Below are 27,272 nucleotides of genomic sequence, written 5' to 3' on the forward strand. Positions count from 1 at the left end.
CTAAAGCATTTATTTTACTATAGAAAGGAATTCTAAATAAATTCTATAAAAGTTAGCAGTTTAAACATACCTGGTCTAACAATTTAATTTTTTTATCCAGTTTCTTCACCAAAGTTAGACCTGTGCTGGCTCACTGAACTGATGATATTGCTTTCTTATGGGAAATCTTGTTTGATTCCTGGTTTCGTTGTGCTCCCAGGGCTTTAAGTGCTGTGGCAGCACTATTCAGTCAGAGGGAAGAGAGTACTTGCATAACTCAATAACAAATTCTCTCTTGCCAAATAAGGAGCAATGTTGGTTCGCTCCAAAGAGAGTCTTTTTCCAGTCATCCTTAGCAGGAGACCTGAGTTTGTGAGGTATAAATCAGGGGAAAAGGAGGAGGGGAGTTAATCTCAAAAAAGTTATAATGTGTAGTATGCAGGACCTTACACTGTTCTGCGATGCCTGCAATTGTTAGACTAAGCAGGGTGAGTTAAAGACAGTATAGCCCATCTGTATTCTGTTTCCTTGTGTGGTTTTTTTTTCCAGTTAATCTTGCCACTTAATGTTATTTTAGGACTTAATTTTCAGAAGTGCTAAGAGCCCACAACTTCAGTGGAAGAGAACAGAATCTCCAAGTGCTCAGCACTTCTGAGAAATCAGCCCCTTAATTTGTTTCTATTGTTAATTTCTTTTAATACAAATAATAAATAATAACATTTTGATTTTTTTTGTTAGCAGTACTGTTAAAAATAATTTAAATTAAGATAACATTTTGACAAGTCAACTGATCTTTGCACTCAATATGTAATTTCTCCCACTGTTGTCATGAAACCTTTGAAGTTGGTTTTGGCAAAAAGTATGAATAGTATGTATTGACACAATATTCTGTGAAGGAAATACTTGATATTATCATTTCAATGTGTAATATTTAGAAAGCAGAAATCCATGCATAAATTTTACAGTGGTAATGGAAAAACAAAACCGTTTAATTAATCCTATAGTTAAGGCCCTACCAAATTCGCGGCCATGAAAAACAAATCACGGGCCGTGAAATCTGGCCTTCCCCCATGAAATCAAGTTGCAGTGGGGGAGGTTTAGGTTGGATATTAGGAAAAACTTTTTCACTAGGAGGGTGGTGAATCACTGGAATGCGTTACCTAGGGAGGTGGTAGAATCTCCTTCCTTAGAAGTTTTTAAGGTCAGGCTTGACAAAGCCCTGGCTGGGATGATTTAATTGGGGATTGGTCCTGCTTTGAGCAGGGGGTTGAACTAGATAACCTCCTGAGGTCCCTTCCAACCCTGATATTCTATGATTCTATGAAATCTGGCCTTTTGTGTGCTTTTATCCTATACTATCCTAATTTCACAGGGGAGACCATTTCTCAAATTGGGGGTCTTGGCCCAAAAGGGATTTGCAGGGGGATCACAAGGTTATTTTAGGGGAGATTGTGGTATTGCTACCCTTACTTCTGTGCTGCCTTCAGAGCTGGGCACACAGAGAGCAGCGTCCCACCAGCAGCAGCACAGAAGTAAGGGTGGCAATGCCATAGCACGCCATCCTCACTTCTGTGCCGCTCCTGGTAGCAGCTCTGTCTTCAGAGCTGAGCTCACAGCCAGCAGCCACCGCTCTCCAGCTGCCCAGCTCTGAAGGCAGCGCCACCAGCAGCAGCAGCACAGAAGTAAGGGTAGCAGTACCGCAACACCCCCTACAATAACCTTGCGACCCCCTCCCCCACAACTCCTTTTTGGGTCAGAACCCCTACAGTTACAACACCATGAAATTTCAGATTTAAATAGCTGAAATCATGAAATTTACAAAAATCCTATGACCATGAAATTGACCAAAATGGACATTGAATTTGGTAGGGCCCTACCTATAGTGGACTACAAAGTACTGGATGGGTCAATCTGATCAGAGTAAAATTTATCATGGAGCAAGTCTCAGCAGGAGTAAAACAGAACACAGATGACTTGGAAAGGAAATGGGAAATAATTATTATTTCAAAATAAGTTGCATAGACTTAGCCTACCATATGGTTTGTATCTATTTGGTATGATTTGTCTGGGTCTAATGACACTGTAACTTAGATTTCAATAAGTTATTGAACATAAAAAAATCATTATATATACATAAAAAGCATACATGCATATTCTTGTAATATTTATCGTAAAGAGAGGTTTTTTATTAGCCCTATATTTGGATCAGAGAATTATTTCACACAGTATCCCCATTACATTCTAAGTCTGAATTCAAATACTAATTATACAAATAGAATGGAGAGTTCCTACTTTTATTTCAGGCATTTATACATGGTGGCCTTTTTCTCAGGACTTGGGAACCTCACAATAAATGTAAAATATTGCTAAATGTTGGTCTTTCCAAGCAAAAACCCAATAAATCATAAAAAACACCCTACCAGGCAGACGAAAGTTGGAACAAACATATAGCCTAACAAAGGGCCTTGAAGCTCACTGAACTTGGGCTCTGGAAGACTATCAGCTGGAAGAGATTTCAGAGATGGAAGCCGTCTTCTCAGGTCAGCTTGCTACTGTTTCTGAAAGGATCAAGAATTGACAGCAAGAGCAGTTGAATAGATTGTATGCACAATGGAACAGAATTAAAGGTACCACTCAGGCATCATTTTACCTATCATTAAAGGGTCAGACTCTCACAGATGTAACAGATGCAACTTGACCTATAAGGTCTATGTTTACATTATACAGTTTCTGTTTGAGTGGCCAGATTCTTTGGATGATATTAGGGCCGTTACACAGAAATCAAGTGTGTCCCTATCTCTACCAACAAGGTCCAGAGACGACACCATGTTGAGATTCCTAATTGTTGTATATAGCCCTTATCCTGTAGATTGGAGTTCAATGGAACTATTCCTGTACCTAAAACTGTTCACATGTGTAAACATTGGTAGGATCAGGACCTCTACTGCTATGTACTGAAGCCCAGGTAACCGTTTGTGAGTTTCTTAAAAAAGAATGGTTAGATGGCATCTAAATATAATATGAACAGCAGCTAGTGAACCTACCCAATAGCCCCTTTTCGAAGTTTAATAATTCATATGTATTATCTATTTTTTGCTAATATAGCAAAAGAGATTTGGTCCACTTCAGAATGAAACTGCTAATAGCTTAACTATGTAGTCTTGCCTTTGGCAGTTTCTCACACTTGTTAGGTCAGAGGGTTAACACATCCCAGTGACCATAACTTCAAAGGTGAAGACATTGGCAGTTCTACTGCTGCAAGATTGAAAGGCCTCACTCACTTTCCTTAATGGGGAAGATGGTGTATAGGGTGTTGAAAGTCTAAGATGCCTGGGATTCAGTCTGTTTTAGTCCTTTATGTATTAGAACTAAAACATGAAACTCAGTCTGTATAACAATCGGCAGGCAGGGCAATGAGTGAAACTCAGAGTAGCAAGACTTCCTTCACACAGTTACAGCCTGAACCAGTTAACAACACACTGCTAGTGATAACTAGCCTGCTCCTTATGCAGTTCAACAGGAGCCATCGATCCTCTTTATCACAAGCAATACAGTTATAGCAACACATTCAGGTGTCAAACATTCTAGTTTCCTAAAGCATTTCCCCTCCCTCCCTTCCCCCCCCCCCCCGCCCCCAACAGATGAGTAAACTATCATTCTCTGCTCACCCTTCATTTTATCATGGTAAGGAAGTGTGAGTAGTGTTTTTGCCTGGGCTGGTAAATTTTTATTAGCATTTTGCAAGGCTAATTTAACAACACTACCAATGACAGCTTTGCCCAAGTGTCTTTTTCTATTATGATGAGCTGATTGTAGACAATTACTTCTAGTTCATCTGGGTCAAATAACATTCATCTCATATATAACCAATTTAGACACTCTCTTTCTCGCTGTGTTTGCTGGGTTTTAATGTGCTTTTTTGATTCTTCCTGTTGTTTCATTAAGAATAATAGCTTAAGCCCCTAAGTGACAATCAGGGTATGGGGTTTACTTTGAGTATCAAAAGGAAATGTGCATCAGAGTTTAACTTTATCCTTTCAACTATATTTGAATGTGGTTTTAAAACTGTATGCTTCTGAAGTGTGTACAAATGCACCTTTTTTGTACTTACACTTTGTCTCAATGCAACAGTTGTTTGACTAGCTAACGGTTATAAAATATCGCCAGTAGCTGCGAGAGCCAAGCTTAATCATTATCTTTTACCAGTTAAGTCGCTGAAAATACGAAATGACATTATTGGTGCAGTGCCTACTGGATTATGCCATCAACCTCTGCTTTTAAACACAGCTCTGTGGAGTGTCTTGACCTTTCTCTGTCTCTGATCTGTCTGATTAGAATATGCATTTATGCAATATGTAGCTCCTCATTGTGGGGTTATTTAGGAAGCAGAAATTGTGAAACAGACCGCTTGTTTTCTGTGTTTGTGCTATTCGTATCATTTCTGTAGAGTGCCAGCATGTTGTCATATCCTCTGCTAATTTGATTAGATTACAATGGGTATTACAGCAGGCCAAAACCATAAAAGTAGCCTGGAATATTGAGTTTTGAATCCACATATTCTGTGAAATTGAGACTGACGATTATAAATATGTTGGGTCTTGTCCCTCATTAGTAGATGAAAGGTATATTTGGTTCAGTGGCAAATCATATATATATCTAATGCACCCTCCTCATCTGTAACATAAATGTATGCAGCCAATTCCTGCTAATTTTCAGAGTAACAAATCTGTTTTTACTAACTCCTTCTAATACAGAGTAGGTATAAAAGTACTAGTAAAATTTCCCTCAAACTTAATGCGGGGGATAGATGTTTCTCTTCTTAAGTAAAGATGATGTCAGGACAGAAATGGGCATGTCTAAATACATTTTCTGTATTTAAGTCCCGTTAATTTCCAGCATGGACATAACTGCCAACCTATGAAAGCTATAAATAGGAATATCTGGGGAGGAAAAATTGAGGCACACCTTCTAACTCAACTGAAATTCAATGGCCAAAGGGCAGCATGGAAAACTTAGAATATTTTACTAAAATATAGTAACTATCCGTTCTGCAACAAGGGACAGTTGTTATCCACACTTCTGTTTTATGTATAATGTATACTTACAACTTCAGTTTTATTTATAGATTTTTTTGTACTGCTCGTCATTGTAGTATCTGCACCAATTTTAAATAGTTGGTGTTCTTGCCAGAAAGGATTATGTAATAATTGGAAAATACAGTAGGTGTTTTAAAGAGAGGCTTTGTGAACAGACACTAGCACTTAAATCTTATTTTAGTTTGATTCAGTGTGAATAGTCTCACACGGTTTTGTTGTCTATTGCTTCTGTGTTTTAATTTGTGAGAGATGTTATGTTCTTTATGTATCCTAGAAGTTTGCTGAAGCATAGTCTGTCAGTAAACTAGTAGCCTCTCACATTTGCCATATGATCCTGAAAACTCAGTTGCAGTGTTTAAACAGTTGACTGTTCCTATCAGCACCTGGATCACAGGGAATCCGTGCTACTGCCCTTACCATTTTGGTGTTGGATTTATAGAGATATCTCAAATGTGCAAGTCTTACATCCAGCAAATGTGAACACTTATAGTTGCATCCTCTTACAATGTTATAAACTAACTTTTTAAAAGCTCTTGTCTAAAAGTCAGTTGAATACCATTTTCTGGAGAACCTTTTCTTTTTGTGCAGTTGTGACCATGTTTATCAGATAGTGATGACACTAACACAGTAAGCAAATTTTTATATATGCATTTACATTACTACTCAGACAACAGTTCCCTGCGCCATCTAGCTACTCTCTTACTTTGAAACGTTTCCTTTTTTCTTTTCCTAGTTCATGCAAGAACCCAAAAACAGAGAGAGAATATAGGCTTCTCCCTAAGGCAGCAAGGCACAGGTCACTCCACCTTGCTTTAAGCTGTCTTTTTAGGACTGTCTCCCATGCTTTGCTACAGAACACCATAGTCTGCAAGCAGGACCAAGAAACAGCCGCCCTCCCACCCCCTACTCTCACACTCTAAAAAGTGAGAACTTGCAATTCCAACACAGTCCTCAATATACCACACTGTACTCTTACTAAAGAACATCTCTAGTTGTAGTAATACTAAAATTAAGAAGCCAGTTAAAGCCAGCATTGTTTGGTGCTTCTGTTTGAAAAATAGTAATTTGGAAGGTGGAGGTAGGTTTCTACCTCTAACTGCCCAGAGTAGGTAACCTTTTACCCTCTTAATATGTTACAGTTTAACCAGAAGTAGTCAGAGTTGTTACTGCAATTTATATATATATAAAAATTATTTTTATTGTAAATACAATTGTCTACTTTGGTTGTAAATGGTCATGTTACTTTAGTATTGAAACAGCTTATTATTTAGAGCTTAATATTTGGTCTCTACCAAAATATGAGTAGAACTACAGATAAACACATTTTGTCAATAGATTGTAATTTTTCTAAAAAGCCATGGTCCTAAATAGCTTCCCTATATTTAGATCACTTAGCCTCTTGTGTACTAATGGGAATCTCTGTATATACTCAACTCCATTGGAAGTTGAATAGATCCAGGTGAAGCCAGTAGAAGTTAACAACTCCACATCACCACTTGAGCATCACTGATATGCTGGTTTCAGAGTAACAGCCGTGTTAGTCTGTATTCGCAAAAAGAAAAGGAGTACTTGTGGCACCTTAGAGACTAACCAATTTATTTGAGCATGAGCTTTCGTGAGCTACAGCTCACTTCATCGGATGCATGCCGTGGAAACTGCAGCAGGCTTTATTTATACACAGAGAATATGAAAAAATACCTCCTCCCACCCCACTGTCCTGCTGGTAATAGCTTATCTAAAGTGATCATCAGGTGGGCCATTTCCAGCACAAATCCAGGTTTTCTCACCTTCAACCCCCCCACACAAATTCACTCTCCTGCTGGTGATAGCCCATCCAAAGTGACAACTCTTTACACAATGTGCATGATAATAAAGTTGGGCCATTTCCTGCACAAATCCAGGTTCTCTCACCCCCCTCCCAAAAACCACACACACAAACTCACTCTCCTGCTGGTAATAGCTCATCCAAAGTGACCATTCTCCCTACAATGTGCATAATTATAATTAAGGTGGGCCATTTCCAGCACAAATCCAGGTTTTCTCACATCCCCCCCCCCCCACCCCCATACACACACAAACTCACTCTCCTGCTGGTAATACCTCATCCAAACTGACCACTCTCCAAGTTTAAATCCAAGTTAAACCAGAACATCTGGGGGGGGGGTAGGAAAAAACAAGAGGAAATAGGCTACCTTGCATAATGACTTAGCCACTCCCAGTCTCTATTTAAGCCTAAATTAATAGTATCCAATTTGCAAATGAATTCCAATTCAGCAGTTTCTCGCTGGAGTCTGGATTTGAAGTTTTTTTGTTTTAAGATAGCGACCTTCATGTCTTACCTAATCTTGCCAAACAAAAATTGCTTGGTTACTGCGACAACCAGTGAATGCATATTTGGTATCTTTATTCTGCAAAATTATTGTTTTGAGCTGAGAAGTCCAACTTTTTCCTACTTTTGTTCTGTTGGAATTTCTCTGCCTAGTCTCTTCTGCTCCTAAGTATGCACAAATAATTTCGTTTGTTTGGTATATTAAAAAAAATTTGCTTGCTTTTTGTATTTTGAAGGAACAGTATTTTCAGTTATTTTCTATTAAGCTGTCTTAGATTCTTTCTCAGACAGTTTGATACCATGTCTCTTTAACGCTCACCAGGTGCTACAGCCTGAACATCCCAATGCTGAATGACAGTGGTACCATTTATTAGAATTAGATCTATTAGAATAAGATAGTAGTTTTCCTGTGCTCCAGGGTGTGCTTTTGAAATGTTCTTCTGTGTGCCCATCTAATGAGATCAGCACCAACATTTGGGGAAATGTGAGGTCCTACATCTTGGAACAAAGACAGTGGTCGTACCGGATGGCAGATTCTATCTTGGGAAGCAGTGACTCTGAAAGAAGGCTTAGGATTACAGTGGATAGTCAGCTGAACATGAACTCACCATGTTCCGCTGTAGCTAAAAGGACTAATGTGATCCTTGGATGTATAAACAGGGGAATCTCCAGTAAGAGTAGAGCAATTACATAATCTGTGTTTGGCTCTGGTGCCACTGTTACTGGGATATTGTATCCAGTTCTTTTGTCCACAGTTCAAGAAAGACATTGATAAATTGGAGAGGGGTCAGAGAAGAGCCCCAAGAGTGATTAAAAGATTGGAAAAAATATTTTTAATGATAAACTCAAGGCGCTTCATCTATTCAGTTTAACAAAAAGAAGGTAAAGGGGTGACTTGATCACAGTCTATAAGTACATATATATTGGTAATAAAAAAATTATAATGGGCTCCTCAGTCTGGTATAACAAGGTCCAATGGCTGGAAGTTGAAACTAGACAAATTCAGATTGGAAATAAGGTGCTAATTTTTAACAGTGAGCATAATTAACTATCAGAACAATTCACTAAGGGTTATGGTGGTTTCACCATCACTGACACTTTTAAAATTAAGATTGGATGTTTTTCTAAAAGATATGCTCTCATTCAACCACAGCTATTGGACTTACAGCAAGAATTAATTCAGGGAAGTTCTATGGATGTGTTATGCAGGAGGTCAGACTAGATGACCATAGAGATCCCTGTCCCTTCTGGCCTTTTAATCTATGAATAAATAATACACATTCCCTGTTGTATTTTTAATTGGGAGGACATATCCTAAAATATGTTGCAGTCAGACAGAAATCTGATTACAGCATTTACTAACTTATTTACAAGGGCAATTGTACAGCATAGAAAACAACATAAAAATGGAATTTCTATGGAACTCCACTGTTAAAAACTACATACCAGATCTATTCTTGCTATTGGGAAGCTTTTGTTGTTGAGATGTCAGAAAGCTAAAACTTTGAAAAGTTTACAAACACCCCTGTTTAGAGATGCTAGCCAGTCTCCTTTTACCTCAGTAGAACTCAGATGACACACCAGTGATTAATATAATTGTGAAATGTATGTACTAACACTAGATCAGGAGTTATGGATGCCCATTGATATTAGGCTGTACAGTTTGCCCAGACAGGAGGGGATGTCATAGCTAACTACCTGTCTCCGAAAATTAAGCCTGATGTAATCAGAAACTATGGAAGCCTAATTTACATAGAAATCGTACAAGGAGATGGGAAGCCCACAGGAAGGGAAGGAAAGCATCCTGCCTTTTGAAAGAAGTTTATTGAATTTTGGGAGCCATCTTTACATCCATCACTAGAGAGACACTCGGGAACAGAGCTCTTGAAAGCTGAGAAAAATGGGTCCTTCAACCAAGGGCCGGGGGGAGGGGGGGGAGGTAAAGTCTTAGGAACTAAATATAGGCGATAAGAAATAGGTTCCCAACCTTTTTGGATAGAGACCTTCCATGCCCACCACTCCATGTCAGTTGCTGGGTGGTCCAGCACCTCTCTGTGTCTTATCGTGCCATCTTCTAATTCATTTGCCTCTGTCTCTCCTTTTAGCTTTGTTTTCTCTATGTAATCGTCTTTATACTGTTTTTAACTCTCCAAGTATATTTTAATTTCAGTCTTCCCCCTCCCACATTCTCTTGGCTTTTGCTTCTCCCTCCCTACCTGCTTGCCCTCTCCGTTTCTGCTCTCACCAAAAAGTTACATGCTAGTTGGAGTAGGGGCGGCATCCTTTGTTGGCTGTGTGGGGGTAGACAACGTGTTCTTGCAGCTGACCTGATTGCTGCAGGAAGAGAATGGAAAAACTGGATAGTGACCTGCTGTCCAGAGCACTGTTTATGTGAGTGTTCCCATGGCCAGCTGCATTATGGGGATGCCAATAGAGCAAAGACCTTTGAGTTGCTGCCTGCTGTTTTACCCAGAGAGCTTATTACAGTGAGAAACTAGAAGTGGCTGTCAGGCAGCTTTCCCTCCCCCTGCTGTTCTTCTATTGTACATTGTGTCCCCAGACTAGTCTGTTGCCTCCCAGGGGAGCCAGGTGTGCTGCCTTAGAGTCACAACGTTGGGCAATGAATCAAGCAATGTAATTTCCAAGAGTGGTTTGTGAGGGTCTGTGCAGGGTTACTGACCTTTAGAAAAAGAAAGTAAATTTATTGTCCTTTTATTGTTCGCTGAAGGTATTGAAGACCCATATTCATCACTACCTCTATCCCTCATGAATATAAGGCCTTAAGCTACATAGAAACTAATAGAGACTACAACATAATACATGATCCAAGAGAATAGATCTCTGGATACTTAACTTAGAGAACAATTAAAGAGAAGTTTTCTCCTCTTACACAGCAGGAAAAGGAACGATACTGCAATTTGGCACTGCAGTTGTCCTATCTATTTGGAGATCTACTCATGAAGAAATAATTTCACAAGTGCAGCAGCATTACAAGAAAATAAACAAGGGGAAACTGTTTCTTTGCTGGTTCTCATTCCCTTCTCCCCTTACAGCCATTACTGAGTGGCTTTCATGTCTGGATTTCTAACACAGTCTGTTTGTCACTCTGTGCCAAATGATTCTTAAAAACTTTCATAGGTTGCCCCAGCAGAGGGACTGGTGTCCATTCTAAAGAAGAGAGATGACAGTGAAAGAAAGACACTTGCTCAAATCCAGCAGAGAAATCCAAAGAGAAGAGTGAGATTCCAAGAAATGGAAGACACCTTGGATCAAGGTAGCTTGCCTATGTTAATTTATGTGTTTTCATAGTATACAATTACAAACCATATCTGTGCTTTCATTTATTAAATAGGAAAAAAAGCAGGAAATAGTCTGATTTAAACCAATTATTGCTATTGTCTGCCCTGTATTGGCTTGCTAGCTATTCTCCATGCAGTGAAAGTAGCAATGGACTGTACTAAAAGTTATTCTAGAAATGGATAGGGATGTGCAAAGGTTTTTGTGCAACAAGTTAGTTAACCAGAACAAAGGGGCTGAAGGAGGGATGCTCCTCTCTCTCATATGCTTGACAGCTTTCTGCTATCTGGATTTCCCTTCATTTAATTTCTAATCCTTAGAAGTGGAAGAAGTAGGTTTTTGTTCATTAATCTTACCAACATGTAAAAAAAGCAATGCAAAAAACTTGCATGTTTGTTTCCCCTTACATAACTCGCCCTCCAAGATGACCAGGCCTGCTGAGAAACCATATTTGTAGAACTACAGGATTGGAAGCCTTGAGGCTTTAATCTTGTTTTATAATTACTAACACAGGTGTCAATATGTTTGCAGTTGAAATATGGTTTAAATTATGTTTAATGTATCCCTGTCTACTGATGGGGTAACTAACTGCAGGGGAAATCCTTACTTCGCTGTCATTACTGGAATGAGTTTTACTTCAGTCCATCACTATCATCACAGCACCTTTATCACAATCGTGGCAGCAATAAGAGTCACTCCACACTTGAGCAGGGTGGGGGCCCAAAAAGATCGTTCGCTGTTACTGTATCTAGCCAAAACTTACTTTTCTTCTTTTGAGGCCATTGCTCCTCCTTGTCTTATTGTCATCTGAAACTAGGCCTAATTCATACTTGCCAAAATCATCTAACCAAAAACCAGTAGAATTTATATTTGTATTTAAAATATTTACTGATGGGGCAGGAATTCATGGTTTCTCTTCTTCTGGGCTGAAGGACAGATTGTGTTGTGGTTGTTCCGAGAGAGAACTAATCCTGGCTCCTCTCCCTCTGAGAGGGGCAGGGCACAGAGATTTTGGGGATTCAGGGAATTTGTGTCTGCTCTTTTTCCTGTGTGGGGTGGAGGTGTCAGGTGTCCTGGCTCCTCCTCCCAAGTATTGCAGGTGTCCTGGCTCCTCCCCACAAGTGAGAGTGATTGTCCTTGGTGGTTTGGAAGGAGGGAGTTTGCAGCCCCTTTCTGAGTTAGTGAGGGTGAGGTTTGGTCTTGGGAGGTCCCATTTCTCAGCCTCTTTAAGGCTCCTGATTCAGTGTACGTCATGGTTGGGGCTGTTTCTCTTCTTTGCAGAGGCTTCTTCATGGCCCTGTGGTCAGGTTGAAGGATATGGGGATGCAGGGGTTGGATCCAGTAGTGGAAGGATCCATCTCCCAGTTCTTCAGGACTGTTTGGGAACATGGTCAGGAATGAGTGCAGGGAGTGGCTCCTCTTCCCTTAGGAGCTCTCAATGCTTGAAGCTTCGAGGAAGTTAGATGCTGGCCACTACATGTGTGAAAAGATGCCTTTCTACACACACACAAGCTTTGATTGTATGTAGGTATAATGTGAAAAGGAGCTGAGAAGAACTCAGGTTTACTTGTCAATTTATTTTATTTTCACCATAAACCATAGGAGGGACCAAAAACCAATAGACAATGGAAGGCCAGGACCTATAGAATAGCAGGCATACTAATTACCTTTGTTTGTTCCTGTTGTTCCCCTGAAGATATATCATCTCTTAATTCTTCTCTTAACTAGACTATTTGAATTCTGCTCCCCTTAGTATCTCCTCTTGTGTAGATTGGGAGTGGGGAGAGAAGAAGAAAACCCACTCCATTGGGAGTAGAGGTATGACACTAGGTTTTAAATTGGTACAAGTGATTATGAGAATATCAGGGATATTCTCTTGGTGGAATTGCCACATAGTGTTGAATATTTTATTAGCAAAGGAAATTAGCCAGGTAGTGACTTCAACAGATTTTGGAGCAAGGCAGTGTTTTGTAACCTACCAGACAAATAATTAGAAATATTTAAAAAGGGTCACTTTCAGCATATTAGATCTTGTGGCTCCCACTGTTGCACGAACATTAAAATTTTCCATCTACCAAGAAAGTGCCGGGATAAAGTTTCTCCCACAATGTATTTTTAACTTGTCGTGGGAATTTCAGTACATTATCCTGTTACAATTTTGGCATCCAGGGATTTTTAAACACATAGGTAAAGTGAGTTGAAGCATGGATTAAAATGTAACATTCATTGGGCCAAGTTCATCTCTGCTGTAAACAATTGCAAACAATAGAATAACCATTGGAGCAATTTACTTAGGGATGTGGTGGATTCTCTGTCACCTGACATTTTTAAATCAAAATTAGACGTCTCTCTTAAAAATGTGCTCCAGCTCAACCAGAAGTTATGGGCTTGATGCAGGAACTGCTTTGTGCAATTCTATGGCCAGTGTTACACAGTTTAGATGATGTGATCATAACGATCCCATGTGGCCTTCAAATCTATGAGCACTGACAATGATTGTGGCCCCTTTTTCTCCAGGTGGTACTTATGTTGTGTTTTAGTTGTACTGCATGTAAGGTTGTAACTTCTGGTTTGCTGACAAATTCTAAATCCTCCAAAAACAGAGCGTTTCTTTCTCCTTGTAAAGTCACCTTTTATTAGAACTGGTTTGGAATTTTGTGATGAAACATTTTTTTCATCATAAAATGCCAGTTCATTGAATCTGAAGCTTTTCATGGGAATATACCAGTTTCAACAAAAGATGATTCGGAAATGGTTTCTCAGGTACAGGATGGAATTTCTGGCTCAAACAAGAGAGATTCCCACCCCAAAACAGACAATAACCCACTGGTTTAACCCCAGGCTCAAGTCTCTGATACATCTGATTTAAAGCAGGGAATTGATCCTGGGTCCCCACATCCCAGGTGAGTGCCCTAACTGCTGGGCTGCTCTCTCTTTCTGACCCAATAACTATTTATGTACACAAACTGGAGTAACTCTAACAGGATAGATTGAGAGAGACCCATCCCAGAATAGCCAGTAGCCAGGTGGGTAGGGCACTCATCTGGGATGTGAAAGATGCAGCTCGCGCATGCTCGCTTGCTCTCTCTCTCTCTCACTCACTCATCAAACAACTTTGATAGATTTTAATTTTGTCCTGATGTGAAATGGGAAAATTTTAAAAATCTCAAATGCTTACGGGATGGGAAAACCCATTTCCTGCCCAGCTCTACCTTTATTGCTGGGAGTTATGTTCCCAGTGCCCAGTGGAATCCCTTAGTCAGTAAATATTATCTTATAGTTGCGATCCATTTTTATGGTGATATACTGAAAACACTAATTTTTTTTTAAAAAGCTAATACTATTCACTAAATCAGCAGTCTCATGATCTTACATTATAACTTTTCTTTTCTCTTCGCTCTAATCTTCACCTTCTCACTGTGTTCTAAGATAGACTGTAAACTTTGGGGGACAGAGACTGTCTTAAATATCTGAAAAGTGCCATGTACCCTTATGGTGCTGTATAAATAATTAATAATAATTTTCAAGGTATCCTTTGCATACTCCCACTTGTAGGGATGTTTGTCCCCCACAGCTGCAGAAACTTCTGGAAAGCAGATCTCTTTGAGGGCACACAAATGCCCTCTTGCAACACCAAAAGTTCAGAGCTTAGGTTATAACAGGTCCTAAGCTACCTCGATTCCTTCCTTCCAGGGCTGGGGTAGGAACTTTTTCTGTGCCCAAAGTTGTTGTTTTTTGGTTTTTGTCAGACTTGTAGTTTTCACTAAATAATTCTTATTGTAAATATTTTTGAATAGTTGTTAGTTTTAGATAGTTTGTATGTATCTTTTAGGTAATTCTGTACTATTGTACAGTTACATTTGTGAATCAGTACTACCTGAGTTCTAGAGATCAAATTCTGCTCTGTGATTCTGGGGCAACTCCAGACATCGATACGGAACACTAGAGTTACTAAGTAGAATTTGTCTTTATATTAGAAACTGTTTAGAGTGTATTTACAGCAAATGATAAGCTTTGTCTTCTGATACTGCATAAAATAGCTGTAGCTAAGTCAGTTCACTCTTGTTGCTTTGGTTAGCCAAAACAGAGTACAAGTAGCATCCATAAGAATAATATTGTAAATAAGATCTTGCATGGCAGTGGAACTATTCTAGGCTTGTAAAATATATATTTTAAGATACAAGCATAATCCTTCCTCTCCAAGTGTCAAATTTTCCTGGCCCAATATCCACAGTTGACATGGGATCCACTGCAACATTTTGCTTCAAGTAATGTGCCTTTAATCTAGAGAAATCACTGAGCAAATTTCTGTAACTCCTCCTCATGTTTATATTGTACCCAACATCTCAAACCTTAAAAACAGTCTGGTAGGTTACAATATGTATCCGATAAAACAGCAAGGAGAAATATGTCTATAGCTCCATTTATTCTTATGTGATTGTTTTTCCCTTCTCTCTATAGCCATAACAATCTAAGGACCTAATAGTGAGTGAGAGAGAGAGGTATTGAGCCTCTGCAACTCCACTTAAGTCAGTGGGAGTTGCATGGCTGTGCCATTTCATAATATTTTAAAATGCTTCCTAGCCATGTTTCAGCCTTCACATTTATAATATAATCGGTTTCTATTGCTGTTAGATAAAAACCAACTATCAAAATTTAGATCTTAGCTAGAAAACAGCTAGAGAGAGGAGGAAATGTATAACACTTATTTTAGATCTGTTTCTACTGTCTATCCAAGGGAGTTTTTATTACAGTAGCACCTAGGCCAGGATTAGTGCACCATTTTACTAGGCACTGTGGAAACTTATAGTAAGACATAGTCCCTGCCCAGAAGAGTTTACAATCCAAATAACAAAAGGGCTAGTTTATATTGCCAAATGGAGTAAAGGGGTTAAAAATGGAAACAGACTTTGGTTATTTTCATTATTTTTATGTAGGAGGGGCAGTGAGAGATTTTTTAAAAAGTGAAGCATTTTTGTAAAAAAATAATAATTTACCATTGAACAAGCAATTCAAATGTCTGAAATTCTTGATTTTACAATTTACAGCATAAATATCCAAAAATAGAGGTTTTTCTCTGAGAGTCTAGCAAAGTATTATTTTATAGTTATTAGTTGCAGAGCTTATAGCATTCCTGGGGTACAGGGTAATTGAAGGGGGAAAGGAAAGACTGCAGTTAAAGGTTCTTGATTTATATTTCTGTTGTCATCACTAAGAGCATCTTTACACAGGATAATTAATCCTGTCTAAAATAATGTGTGATTTTAAACCAATATAGTTATACTATTGTAACACTGGTGTGGAGACACTTATTCCAGTATAAGAGGGCCCTTTTTGGTTTAGCTTATGTCACTTGGGAAGGGATTTAAGCTAAACCAAAAAAAAAAAGTCATATCAGTTTAACTACACCAATATAAACTGGTAAAACTTTCCTGTGTAGACAAGCCCCAAGTGGCAAACTTTTCAGACTAGAGTTAAAAGATCTCTACTGCTTGAACTGAAGGGGAATTCTTGTAGCTACCAATACTGGGATATCCTTTATTCTCTGAATGTGCCAGCTGCTCGAGAGCAGTGTTGTTGTTAAGCACCTGAAAGGGTTCAGGTTTGTTGCATACAAATGAAAAGACACATTCTCTCCCCCAAAGAGCTTATTATCTAGAGCTGGCCCTTTTTCTCCCTGTGAAAATTTTGGAACAGAAACTTTTTTTTTTTAATTTTTCATTTGAAATGTGTCAGATTATTTTTGTAGGAAAAAGGCAGTAAAATTGTGTGGTAGTAGAACTAACCAGGTGTGTGAGTGTTTGCAGGGTGATGGTCTAAATCTGAAAAGACTCAAGAAGAGGACAGGAAAAGGAGAACAGGTGTTACAGAATTAAGGTCATATGACTAATGATGGGTTGTCATATTGGTACAGAAACACATACATGCACTGTTTGTTTGTTTTTGAATGTACTATAATTTGTAGTAATTTTTGTCACTTTGACATGCACAGCCCCGGTACCTGCCATACTCCCCAATCCTCCAGTTAGACAAACCTCAAATTTCTCTCTAGATTTCATATGGCTAATCTCAATAAGTACAAAGCTTTTGTGTAGTCTCTTATTTTATCCACTCTATATCATGTGTTTTATATTTACAGATGAAGGTGGCGGCTCCTGTGTTTTGCTGATTCTGTTGTGCATAGCAACTGTTTTCCTTAGTGTTGGAGGAACTGCACTGTACTGCACCTTTGGTGACGTGGAATCGCCTGTATGTACTGACTTTGCAGCCAACATGGACTTTTACTATACCCAGATATTGCAGGGTGTGGAGGAACTTAAACACCGGATAACCTTCACATAGTTGAAATGAGCAGGGACAACACACTGACAGGCTTACCAAGGATTACCAGAGAGGTTAAAAAAAACTGTGATGACGAGTTTTCTGTAATATGTGCCACCTTCAGGTGAGGTACAGCTGATGACATAAACCTAACCCTTTAAATACCAGTTGAGAAGAACTATCTAATCTAGTAATCAGGTGGGGAGAAATCAAGTGTGGAACGGGAGAATAATAAGCAAAATGTTATTGCCTTCACCTTCTGAAACCAAGCAAGTAGCCATTCAACATCTTTGGGAAGTGAAGAAGATAGAAAACTGATTAGCCTCTACACAGTCTCCAATTGCCACACATTGTAAGCAATCTTAATGAAAGGACAATTTTGATTTACAGCTGTTTGCACAAAAGTGTTGCCTCCAGCTATCATGCAATAAGTCTGTGTTTTATGAAAACGTTTCCTTATTTTTCTTTTAAGTCTTAATGTATTTTTTCATTTTAAATGTCCTGGTGAGCTGTTTAATTATGGGTGGAGTGAGGAGAATGCATTGGCATTTTCAGTGCCCTCATACTATGTTAGTTAAATGGATTGGCCTTATGTCTTTAAGTGCGTGGCAGTTATCATGAGTGGGTTAAATCTGAAGGCAGCTTTGCCAAATTCTCTGGAATTTTATTCCCCAAATTGGGTGGACAGTGTTGGAAAATTGTGGGATTTTTTTAAAAGAAAATTCATTCCCAGCACACAATACTAAGTGTAGGAAATTATTCTTACTAATAATAGTAAAGCAGCTTGGGCCAATGAAAGGGGAATGGGACTAGGAGTCAGGATACATGGGTTCTCTTTCCAGCTTTATTACTCACTTGCAGTGACTTCTTTGCCTCAGTTTCCCCCTCTGTAAAATGGAGATAGTGATTTTTGTCCTCCTCTGTAAAATGCTTTAAGATCTACAGATGGAGCGTGGTATAGAACTGTCTGGTGTTATTATTTATAAGTGCAAAATGTCCAGAGGTTTTGTACAACCTGGCATATAGCCAAGACCAGCTGCAAAGTTCAGAGGCAAACTTCTCCAGATTTCCACCTCTGAGCTTTACTGAGTCATTTTGAATAAAATTGACTCTATTACACCAACTCTTGTTCTCTCGGGGAAAATCCTCTCCATCTCTCTGACATTTTATTTCACCCTGAGATCTTTCAACTCCCTCATATATTCCTATCACCCTTTTTTCATGGAGATCTACTCTCCCTAGATTTTTCTCTTCTTTTCCTGTCCAGATCCCATGTTGAGGGGAAAAAACAAATAACCAAAAAATATTTTGAGAATATATAGATATTTTCATTTTTAAAACTTGCATTATTATTTATATGGGAGATCCCTTCATATTTATTCATCACCCAAACCACAATATATTAATATGTGAGCTGAAAGTTTCCACTAAAACCCTCACCAGATAAATAGTTTAAAATTGTGATATTTTAGTCCATTAGGGTTCATTCTGAACACACGACAGAGATGAACAGAGCAATTCATACGTCTCCATATTAATTTTTAGTTTCCTTCTGTCTGCAGACTTGGAAAGGCAGAATTGTGATAATTTATATTCGAAAAGGTAACTCTGCAATGAGGGCTTGCAACATAATTTAAAAAAAACAATAAAATTTTAAATTCCCATGTTTTAGATGTTTCCAATGTGTTCTATGGAAGAGCCCTTAGCGTTGCACTGTATCCCATGTACCAGTCAGGAGAAAATATCTGAACTCAGGATCAAATCCTTAGGTGCTTTACACCCCTTCAGAAGGGCCAAAAGGAGATACTGTTCAGAGATACAAGAGTCTTGGAGAACCCATTCAGTAGGATTCCACAGGTAACCTTGTCAAAAATACCTAAATCCCATTTTCAAATATGATTTAGGCACTTGGGATTTGATCCTGTGCTCATCAAAGTCAATGATAAATTTCCCATTGACTTCAATGGAGAGGAGCAGGCCTTTGGACCCTAGGTCTCACTGAAAGTCAATGAGACTTAGGGTCCAGGTGCCTAAGTCACTTTTGAAAATGGGACTTGGGCATCTCAGATACTTGATGCGGTTAGAAAATTTTACTCTAAATGCCATTATGCAATACAGGGATCACCACAACGGGATGGCTTAAATCCTGGCTCCACTTAAGTCAATGACAGGATTTCACCCTCAGTATTAACTCCCCATGGGATGGGGATATGTAGGGGGCATGGTCTGAAGACCTGTGTTGTTATAACATGGCGTAAGTGGAGAGCAGCTATCTGTAGCTGCTAATGCTATCTTTATTTGACAGTAACTGGAAGTGACTCAGCTGTGCAGGTGCTCCAGGTCACATGGGTTGCAGTCACAGATGAGGAATTCCCTCATAGTTCCTTCAGGCAAAGCACTTTTTACTCTGGCTTTGCTCCCAGGACTGAGGTGTGAGTCACTAAGTACGCCCTGTTGTTTTTCAATATGTGCAGAAACAAGTTTACTTTTAAATTGTAATAATTAATTATTTTAAATGAACTGCTGTTTTTAGCTGGTGCATGATCCTTCATATATGTAGGGGAGAGAACCACTGACAAGATAGCAAAAGGCAAAGTTGGACCATAGAGCCCTTTGCCCTAGCCATGGCCAGAATATGGTAGCTGCTTCTGCTAATGGCATAATGGACTAGCCAGTGGAGGAGTCCTGACGTGAGTGTTAGTATGAAATGATACATATCCGTCTCAGGATACAGTATGCTTGGGGGCTCCAATTCATACTCCAATTCATACTCCAATTCATAGCAAAAGTACCTATACTTGGAGGTCAAAACAGTTTGTGGGTAAGGCCAATATTGTAAATGCTTACTAGGGTTGTATGATGGAGTATGTCCAGGTTTAGTCATTTACTGTATAAAATAACATGAAGTGAAATCATCAAAATATCACTCAGAATGAGAACATAGTCATGCTTTCTTGCATTTGCAGGTGGATTGTTCCTCTAGTATGTTTGACTATTCCTAATGCACTCTCATGCTTAAGTGTTTTTTTTTAAGTGAAAGTTGAAATCACTATTTTCCAGAAAAAATTGCATGTGTTGGTTTTTGTTTTTAAGTACCCCATCTCGGAAGCTCAGTTGAGTTACACCTTAGGAAGCCTCATTTGCAGCTTTATATTATAACTAGCCATTTAAAATTCTAGATTAATACAAAACTTTTGCTTTCTAAATGAAATATGAGAACAATAATTTCTTTTTTCCCCAGGAAGGGCCTTGTGTTTTACAGTATTGTAATGCTGGGTTAATCTAAAAAGAGAAAGGAAAAGTCACTTTTATATCCTGAAGTGTTACTGGCTGGATCAGTACATCACTTTAAGTCTGGGTTTATTTATTTAATTCCAATTGATTTTAAAGAAATTCTCTTATTTTCCTGGATTTTGTTTTTGTTTTTTTGTAAACTGCTGATGGAGTGTTGATAAGCATGCATTCAGTTGTTACAGTGCTGCATTTATAATTACTGTGCAGTTAGTGTGTTTTTGAGTTAGTGTAACTTTGCATTCAGTGTTTCAGCATATTAAGTTTATGTTTAAAGCACCAACTGTTAATTTCAACTCTTAAAAAACCCAATAACCTGGTTTAAATGTCTGTGCACCCAGTCACCAAAAACTTCAAGAGTTATAGCTAAAAGTATTTATTTATTTAAAAGTATATCAGATACAGAGATCAAAGATCCTTATACTTTAGGTTCATATCATTACAAAACTATTTTAAAGCTGTTCTACTGTAAATTTTAAAGAGATAAAAGACAAGGTAATTTTAAAAAGCAGCTCACTTTGCACTTGCTGGCCCAGACCCTGCACTGTGGCCTGGATGCTTTGTGCTGCATTGCCAGTGCAAAGCCACTCCAGAGTCAGCATAACTGGCCACAGGAGGATCACCAAGGGTAGGGCGATCCTTCAGTGACATAGAGCCAGTGTAACTGCCCCGACACTGCCCCTCTCTCTGCCCTGTTGCTTGTGCAAAGAGTGTGGCTGGAAATTATGAGCAGACAGTCCCTAGCTGGTGTAATCTAGAACAGCTTTCCAGCTGCTCCAATTTATGCTGAGGTACCAGACCGGCACAGAAGCAGCCTGGGATTGGAGGGAGTCCAAAGGCCATCTTTGCACACACTGCTCTCCTCCTGTGTTATGTAGCATGCCCCTCAGCTGTAGCCTGGCAGCTGAGCCTGGACTGAACCTTATTCAGATTCCTTTGTAAAATGCTAATGGTACTAATTCTTGTTTTACAGGACAATTCTATTAGCAGAAATAGCTTACATGGTCTTCGGTGCATTATCAAATGCTTGGTTAAGAACATAGCAAAAGTACCTATACTTGGAGGTCAAAACAGTTTGTGGGTAAGGCCAGCTGGGAGGCCTTCCTGCACATTCTGTTCTATTTAGATTGTTACACACCATCAGTCTCCGTCTGAGTGGTTAGGGCCCTGCAGTCTGGTAAATCCAAACTAAAGGGAAACCGTCAATTCAGGAAATTACTCTTCTGTCCAAAAATTATGTAGCTAGTAACAAGTAATGACTGAGATTACTGTAACAGAAAGAAATGAAAGGGGGGGAAGTATTTGTTTACTTTGTACATATGATGGCCAATTTCAGTTAGTCCTCCCACCTCCCTACATAGCAACAGGGGAGAGACAAAATAGGATTGTGCAATGGCAATCCATAACAACTGGTAGGGCGATTCAGGGGCTGGTGTGGTATTCAAAACTACTTGAAACTTCTTTCTTAAAATATGACTAGATTTCAACTTGACAGTGTCCCTATAAGGAAAAATTGTGTGATCGTTCCTCTGAAGGCATATTGTCAGCAGCCTCCCTATTCCACCTTTCTCACTAAGCATGTTTGAAGTCTTGCAAATACCTTCACTCTTTTGCTTTGGTGCCTGGAAGAAGTATGTGTAATCTTGACAGCAAACAGTGGGAAAGAGAAGGCCACTACAAAATAGTGGAAACTTGTTAGTGTAGCTCTGTGAGTGAAGGACAAGTTTGAAATCTCAACAAGTCAAATTAGGTTGAAATTTGGATTTCTTGTAAAACTGGGGAACATTCCACGCAATGACTAAAAGGGCTGCTACCCTCATATGAAAACATTGTTGCCTAATTCTGTTAACCAAGACCATTTGAAGGCACTAGCTACAATCTATAACAAATTTAACACGAGCCTCCTTTGTCAAAGGAAGGCAATAAGTATATTTGAGACCATCAGCCAAGCTTGTAAATTAAATACTGTAGCAAAAAATAAAAATAAAAAAAGTGTCCCAGAGAAAACATCTGAACCTTTTGGGTACTGTGATTTGTAAAGATATTAAAAGAGGGATCGGCTATGTAATGAAAGGAAATAGGAAATAGTTCCTGAAACTCTCAGTGGGAATATCCTAAACCAGGCCTGTGAATCAAGAGTTGTTTGTTGATTTTGGAGAGTTTTTTATTAATCCAAGAACACTTGTCTTGTAAATACCTTTACTGCATTTGTGTCACTCACATTGAAGTTTTTCCTTTTTTCTGGCAGTTTTACTAAATCCCTGGACTCTGTTTGCTAAATGAAAAGCCATGCTTCTAGATTAAACTAGGTTGGTTTTCAGCACCATAATTTAATTTTAATCCAACATTCTAAAATCAAATTGGCAGATTGTAACTTTCCAATGTTCTAATGACAGACCAGGGCCCCATCCTGCTCTTATTGAATTGAATGTAAAAGAAAAACAAAAACCTTTAATGACTTCAGTAGGAGCTGTGGCAAATTGCCAGTACAATTATGATGGGTCCCACGCTTCCTCTTCTTGGGGGGGCGTTCAGGGCACAGTTTCCCACCCCTGAAATAGGGTATTTACTGTCCCACTACTAACCCAGAGAAGGGTAGTGGAGAGGGAGGGACCCGGGCCCACCCTCTACTCCAGGTCCCAGCCTAGGGGCCCTCGGGATCGTGGTAAACCACTGAAATTAGTGCTTCTTTCCCCTGGGCTACTTCCCTCTCCTCCTCTTCATCTTGTGGGGCTTCCTGCCCTCTCTCTCTGTGCACAAGCCGGGTGTCTCTTTACCTAGGGTCTTGGTCTTCTAGCCAGCCACGGCTCTCCTTCAAACTGCTCTCTGCTCCAACTCCTTTTTCTGGCTGATTGAAGCAGGGGGGGTTTTATCAGGTGACTAGCTTCAGGTGCTCTAATTGCCTTCAGGTGCTTTTAATTAATCTATAGAAACCTTTCTTCCCTCTACAGGGAATAAGGCTTCTCCTCATCCTGGGATTTACATATCTCTCCTATATCACTCTCCTGCTGCCTTCTGACCATGCTGTATCACAGAGCAGAATGCAGTATTTCCAACCCCAGGTTTTCAAAAAATCATAAGTCAGACTTGAAAAGTTTGTGAGATTGGTTCAAAAATAATGAGATTTTAAAAAATTGAAAAGGTGGGGGTTCATTTTATCTGTCTGTGGTTGTTGAGCCTTTAGGGTTCATGTTTTCAAGCTTTTCTTCGCAACTTTGAAGGCTGAAAACTAACTAAGTGGAGATTCTTATGTAATCACATGAATCCTGGATCTGGGGCTTTAAGAAAATACCAAATATCACCAGATTGACACCAGTTAAGTCACGAGAGTTGGCAACAGCCCCACCTATGTTTTGTTCATTTGTAAGCATTGTTTGCTATTTTAAACAATTTTCAAACAGATAATGACTAGATGGTTCCAAGATAGGGAATAGTGACCTTTCACCATTGGATCAGTGGTCTGAATCTGACCGAAGAGTGTTGATAATTTTGGGGAATTGGCGGGCTTGCAGAACTGGTAAGTGATCCCTTGTCCAAAGGTGAATACTGGATCTACATCCTGGGCCCAGTCTGTTTATACACAAGTTGCACTTATTTAACTGGGGGGGAGGGAGGTGTCACACTTTGTTCCTTGCCCATTGCACACACCAGGGTCTCTTTGCATCCCTCCATTCCTCCCTACAAGCTACCTCTTTATACCATTATCCCATCCCCATTGGCAGTGGGTACAAGAGGCTAGGAGAGGCTAAGCCTCCCCAAACAAGGAGGGGGCAAAGAGACACGAGTGGCGGGTGGGGTGGGTTACATGCCACATTCCTAGGGGAAAAAAATTGTTTGAATTTCCACATACCAATTTCTCCTTTTTGTGCACATTTAGTTTATATCTTAATAGACTTAACATAAGTATTTTTGGACACTATATATCAAAATAAATGTCAAAGGAAGCCTGAAGTGTTCAATTTTAACATCCTTTTTAAACATCTCAAGTTTTTAAACATTGCATCAAAAAGAAATACAATGAAGAAGCCATTATTATAATGGCTAACCCTAACTAGGGTGACCAGACAGCAAGTGTGAAAAATCAGGTCGGGGTGGGGGGTAATTGGCACCAATATAAGACAGAGCCCCAAATATTGGGACTGTCCCTATAAAATTGGGACATCTGGTCACCCTAACCCTAATTCATTTTACTAAATTTGAAGATCCTGCTCATCCTTACCTGGATTATTGTTGAATATGAGCCAGTGTTCACTTTGCTTTCCTTGTTGCAACACTTAAATAATGAAAAACATATGTTTTTTCTTTAGTAGCCATGGAGAAAATGAAAAACATGCCATAGATCAGAAGGGTATGATTGCTACGTAACATGGTTGCTTTATGTCAAGAGAGATATTGGTCAGCTTCAACTGAAGGGCTAGTTCTGCATTCAGGTTTGTCCTGGATTTGGTTTTTAATGGTGAGCAGGGCAGAAAAAACAGCTTCACAAAGGTACATCATGCTGAGGGCATCCAGAATGTTAAGAGCTCTGTCTGATATCACACCTCCTCTCTCCTTTTCAACTAAAAGTCACTGAATTCAAGCTTGAGTCCACCATCAGATGACAGTTCAGTCAGCTTTTCCTTGTCCTTTGCCAAGAAGCAATCTGGCAGAGTGTTGTCTATTGAAAAGGGGTCCCTGATTCATTTGGTCTCATTTGTTACACTGTCTGGAAAGTACTCATTAAACTTGGTGACCAACTTCAGACCAAATTCTTTCATGTCAGCAATGAGGTCGGGATGAATTTTCAATATGGAAAATTTTCCAAGGTTGGGAGTGATTGGCAATTTCTCTTTTCTTTTTCTTGTACTATAAACTGCAGTTTCTTTATCATTGCCTTTATGTTGTCGTGAACATTAAAAGGCATAGTTTTCAGCCCCAGTAACTGGCATTCATTTCATGGAGATGTGTGAACAAGTCAGCTAGATAAGCTAGTCTTGACAGGCTTAATTCATCCACAAAGCAATCAGCACACTCAAAATTAAAATAATTAAGGAAAAATTGTACTTCAGAATGGAGTTCAGAGAACAGACATCTTCCCACGTGATGACACTTTTGTATGGAGAAGGTGTTGGTGTTCACTTCCTGTTTCAATGCACAAAACTGAAAACAAGTGTGAGTTCAGTGCTTGTGCTTTAATAAAATTAAACGTCTTTACAGCCTGATTCAGAATGACTTTCAGATCAACAGGCATTCATAGGTGCTGGAACTAGAGGTGCTGGGGATGCTCCAGCACCCCCTGGCTTGAAATGGTTTCCATTATATATAGGGTTTACAGTTTGGTTCAGTGGCTCTCAGCACCCCCACTATAAAAATTATTCCTGCCACCCTGCAGGCATTTGTTGGCAACTAGTGCCTCATGATTATGCACTGAGTGAACTTAGCATGAAGAGCCACTATTTTAATTTTTGCCAAAACACTGCCGAATTTCCTGGTCATTGCTTGTGCTCGCATGCCTGAGTGATGTAACTATGGTGACCTAAATTTTAAGTGTAGACCAGGCCTTATTCTATTTTACACACAGCTTTTCCTTTATTTGAGAAGCCATGTCTCAAATTCTTCTTGGCACGCTCTTAGATAAAGAAATGATATCCAGCCATTTTGCAGGTTTATCCCCAAGAATCGATGACAGATCCTTTTTTGCCTGCAGGTATCACAAGAGTCTCACCAGTTTGAGGTTTCCCAGTTGAAGCAATTCTCAAACTTACATGGTCTGATACTTCTAGGGTCTTCCCATTAATGGTTCAGTGAGGCACTGGTTCACTTTCTTCACCACTCAAAGTAAATCCAAATGAAGAGTTGAGATCATACCTTCTAACAATCTTGCACTGTTTATTACTTGTAGCAGGAAGTCTACCGACAGTGCCTGGACTGATACAGTCTGCATGCATAGAGAAATAGGAAGTCTGAGAATGTGAGAAAAACAGAGAAAGGTTTGGAACTAATCCGCATGAGCCACCTACATTCAGTGTAATAGACCGTGAATTCATAGAATAAACGTTCTGAAAAATTAAGGAATCTATATAGTGAAGATCAGAGGAAGAAAGTTAACAAAATCTGTCCATGTAGAAAATAGTAGCATTGTTCTGAAGAACCCCATAAATACATACTAACTATAGCTGGCCTGAAAAAGAAGAATGCAAGCAGAAAATGGCCAATGTGGCTTCCTAATGACTGTCTCAAAGATCTGAGGTTTTAAAAATAATAAATGAAAAGAGAGACAGCTATACAAGAATGCACATGGAAAAAGTAAGGACTGAGTTAATGCTAGCCAAGAGGGCAGAAGGGAATAATAATGAACTTTCATTAAAGCTTGTCTGAAAATAGTAGACAGAAAAAAAACAACAACTTCTTTTTGTCCATTTGTTTTCATTTTCTGACCGGTCCTCTATAGCTGACTGGCAAATTGCCACTGAAAAATATTTGATGAACACTCAGATGCTTTTCAACAGTAAGTGTCATTTAAAAAAAAAATCACATCTTCCAACTAGCTCTAGCTTTTATAGAAATATAACAAGGAGAAAGAAAAACTAGAGAAAGTAGTTCAGTAAATAAGGTGTGTGTGTGGGGGGGAAACGACGACATGACATTTAAATTACTTGCCGAAGTCACACAGCAAACCAGAGGCAGAGCCTGGAATAAAACCCATGAATCCCGTCTCCTATTCCACACTTCTAGATCAGACCTTTTCCAGGACTGGTCATGAGTCCACCAATAAGGGAAGTTGAAAGGACAACTTGTAGTTGCTGCAACATCCTTAGACTCAGTTGTGTGTGGTACACATTCTGTATTTTTATAGTTAGTTAACCTCTGTGTGACCTTGAAAGAAATGTAATACTGTAAGGGAATTTCTTTTCCAGCCTATGGCACTAAATCTTAATGCCATTCTTATTTAATAAATAATGTAGTGAGCATACCCATAG

The 27,272-nt window shown here is 39.2% G+C and overlaps 1 protein-coding gene across 8 annotated transcripts in view; it reads left to right on the forward strand.

Moving 5' to 3' along the window:
* CNST (consortin, connexin sorting protein) overlaps positions 1-18,684 on the forward strand; it is a 107,291-nt gene extending 88,607 nt beyond the window's left edge. For all 8 annotated transcript variants that reach the window (XM_073338302.1, XM_073338303.1, XM_073338306.1 and 5 more), the window contains 2 exons: positions 10,543-10,678; positions 16,841-18,684. In XM_073338302.1, the coding sequence (XP_073194403.1) occupies positions 10,543-10,678; positions 16,841-17,043 (339 nt within the window). In that variant the 3' untranslated portion in view covers positions 17,044-18,684. The remainder of the gene's footprint in view (positions 1-10,542; positions 10,679-16,840) is intronic.
* The last annotated feature ends 8,588 nt before the right edge of the window (positions 18,685-27,272 follow it).

Source organism: Lepidochelys kempii, chromosome 3, assembly GCF_965140265.1.
Source record: "Lepidochelys kempii isolate rLepKem1 chromosome 3, rLepKem1.hap2, whole genome shotgun sequence".
NCBI lineage: Eukaryota > Metazoa > Chordata > Testudines > Cheloniidae > Lepidochelys > Lepidochelys kempii.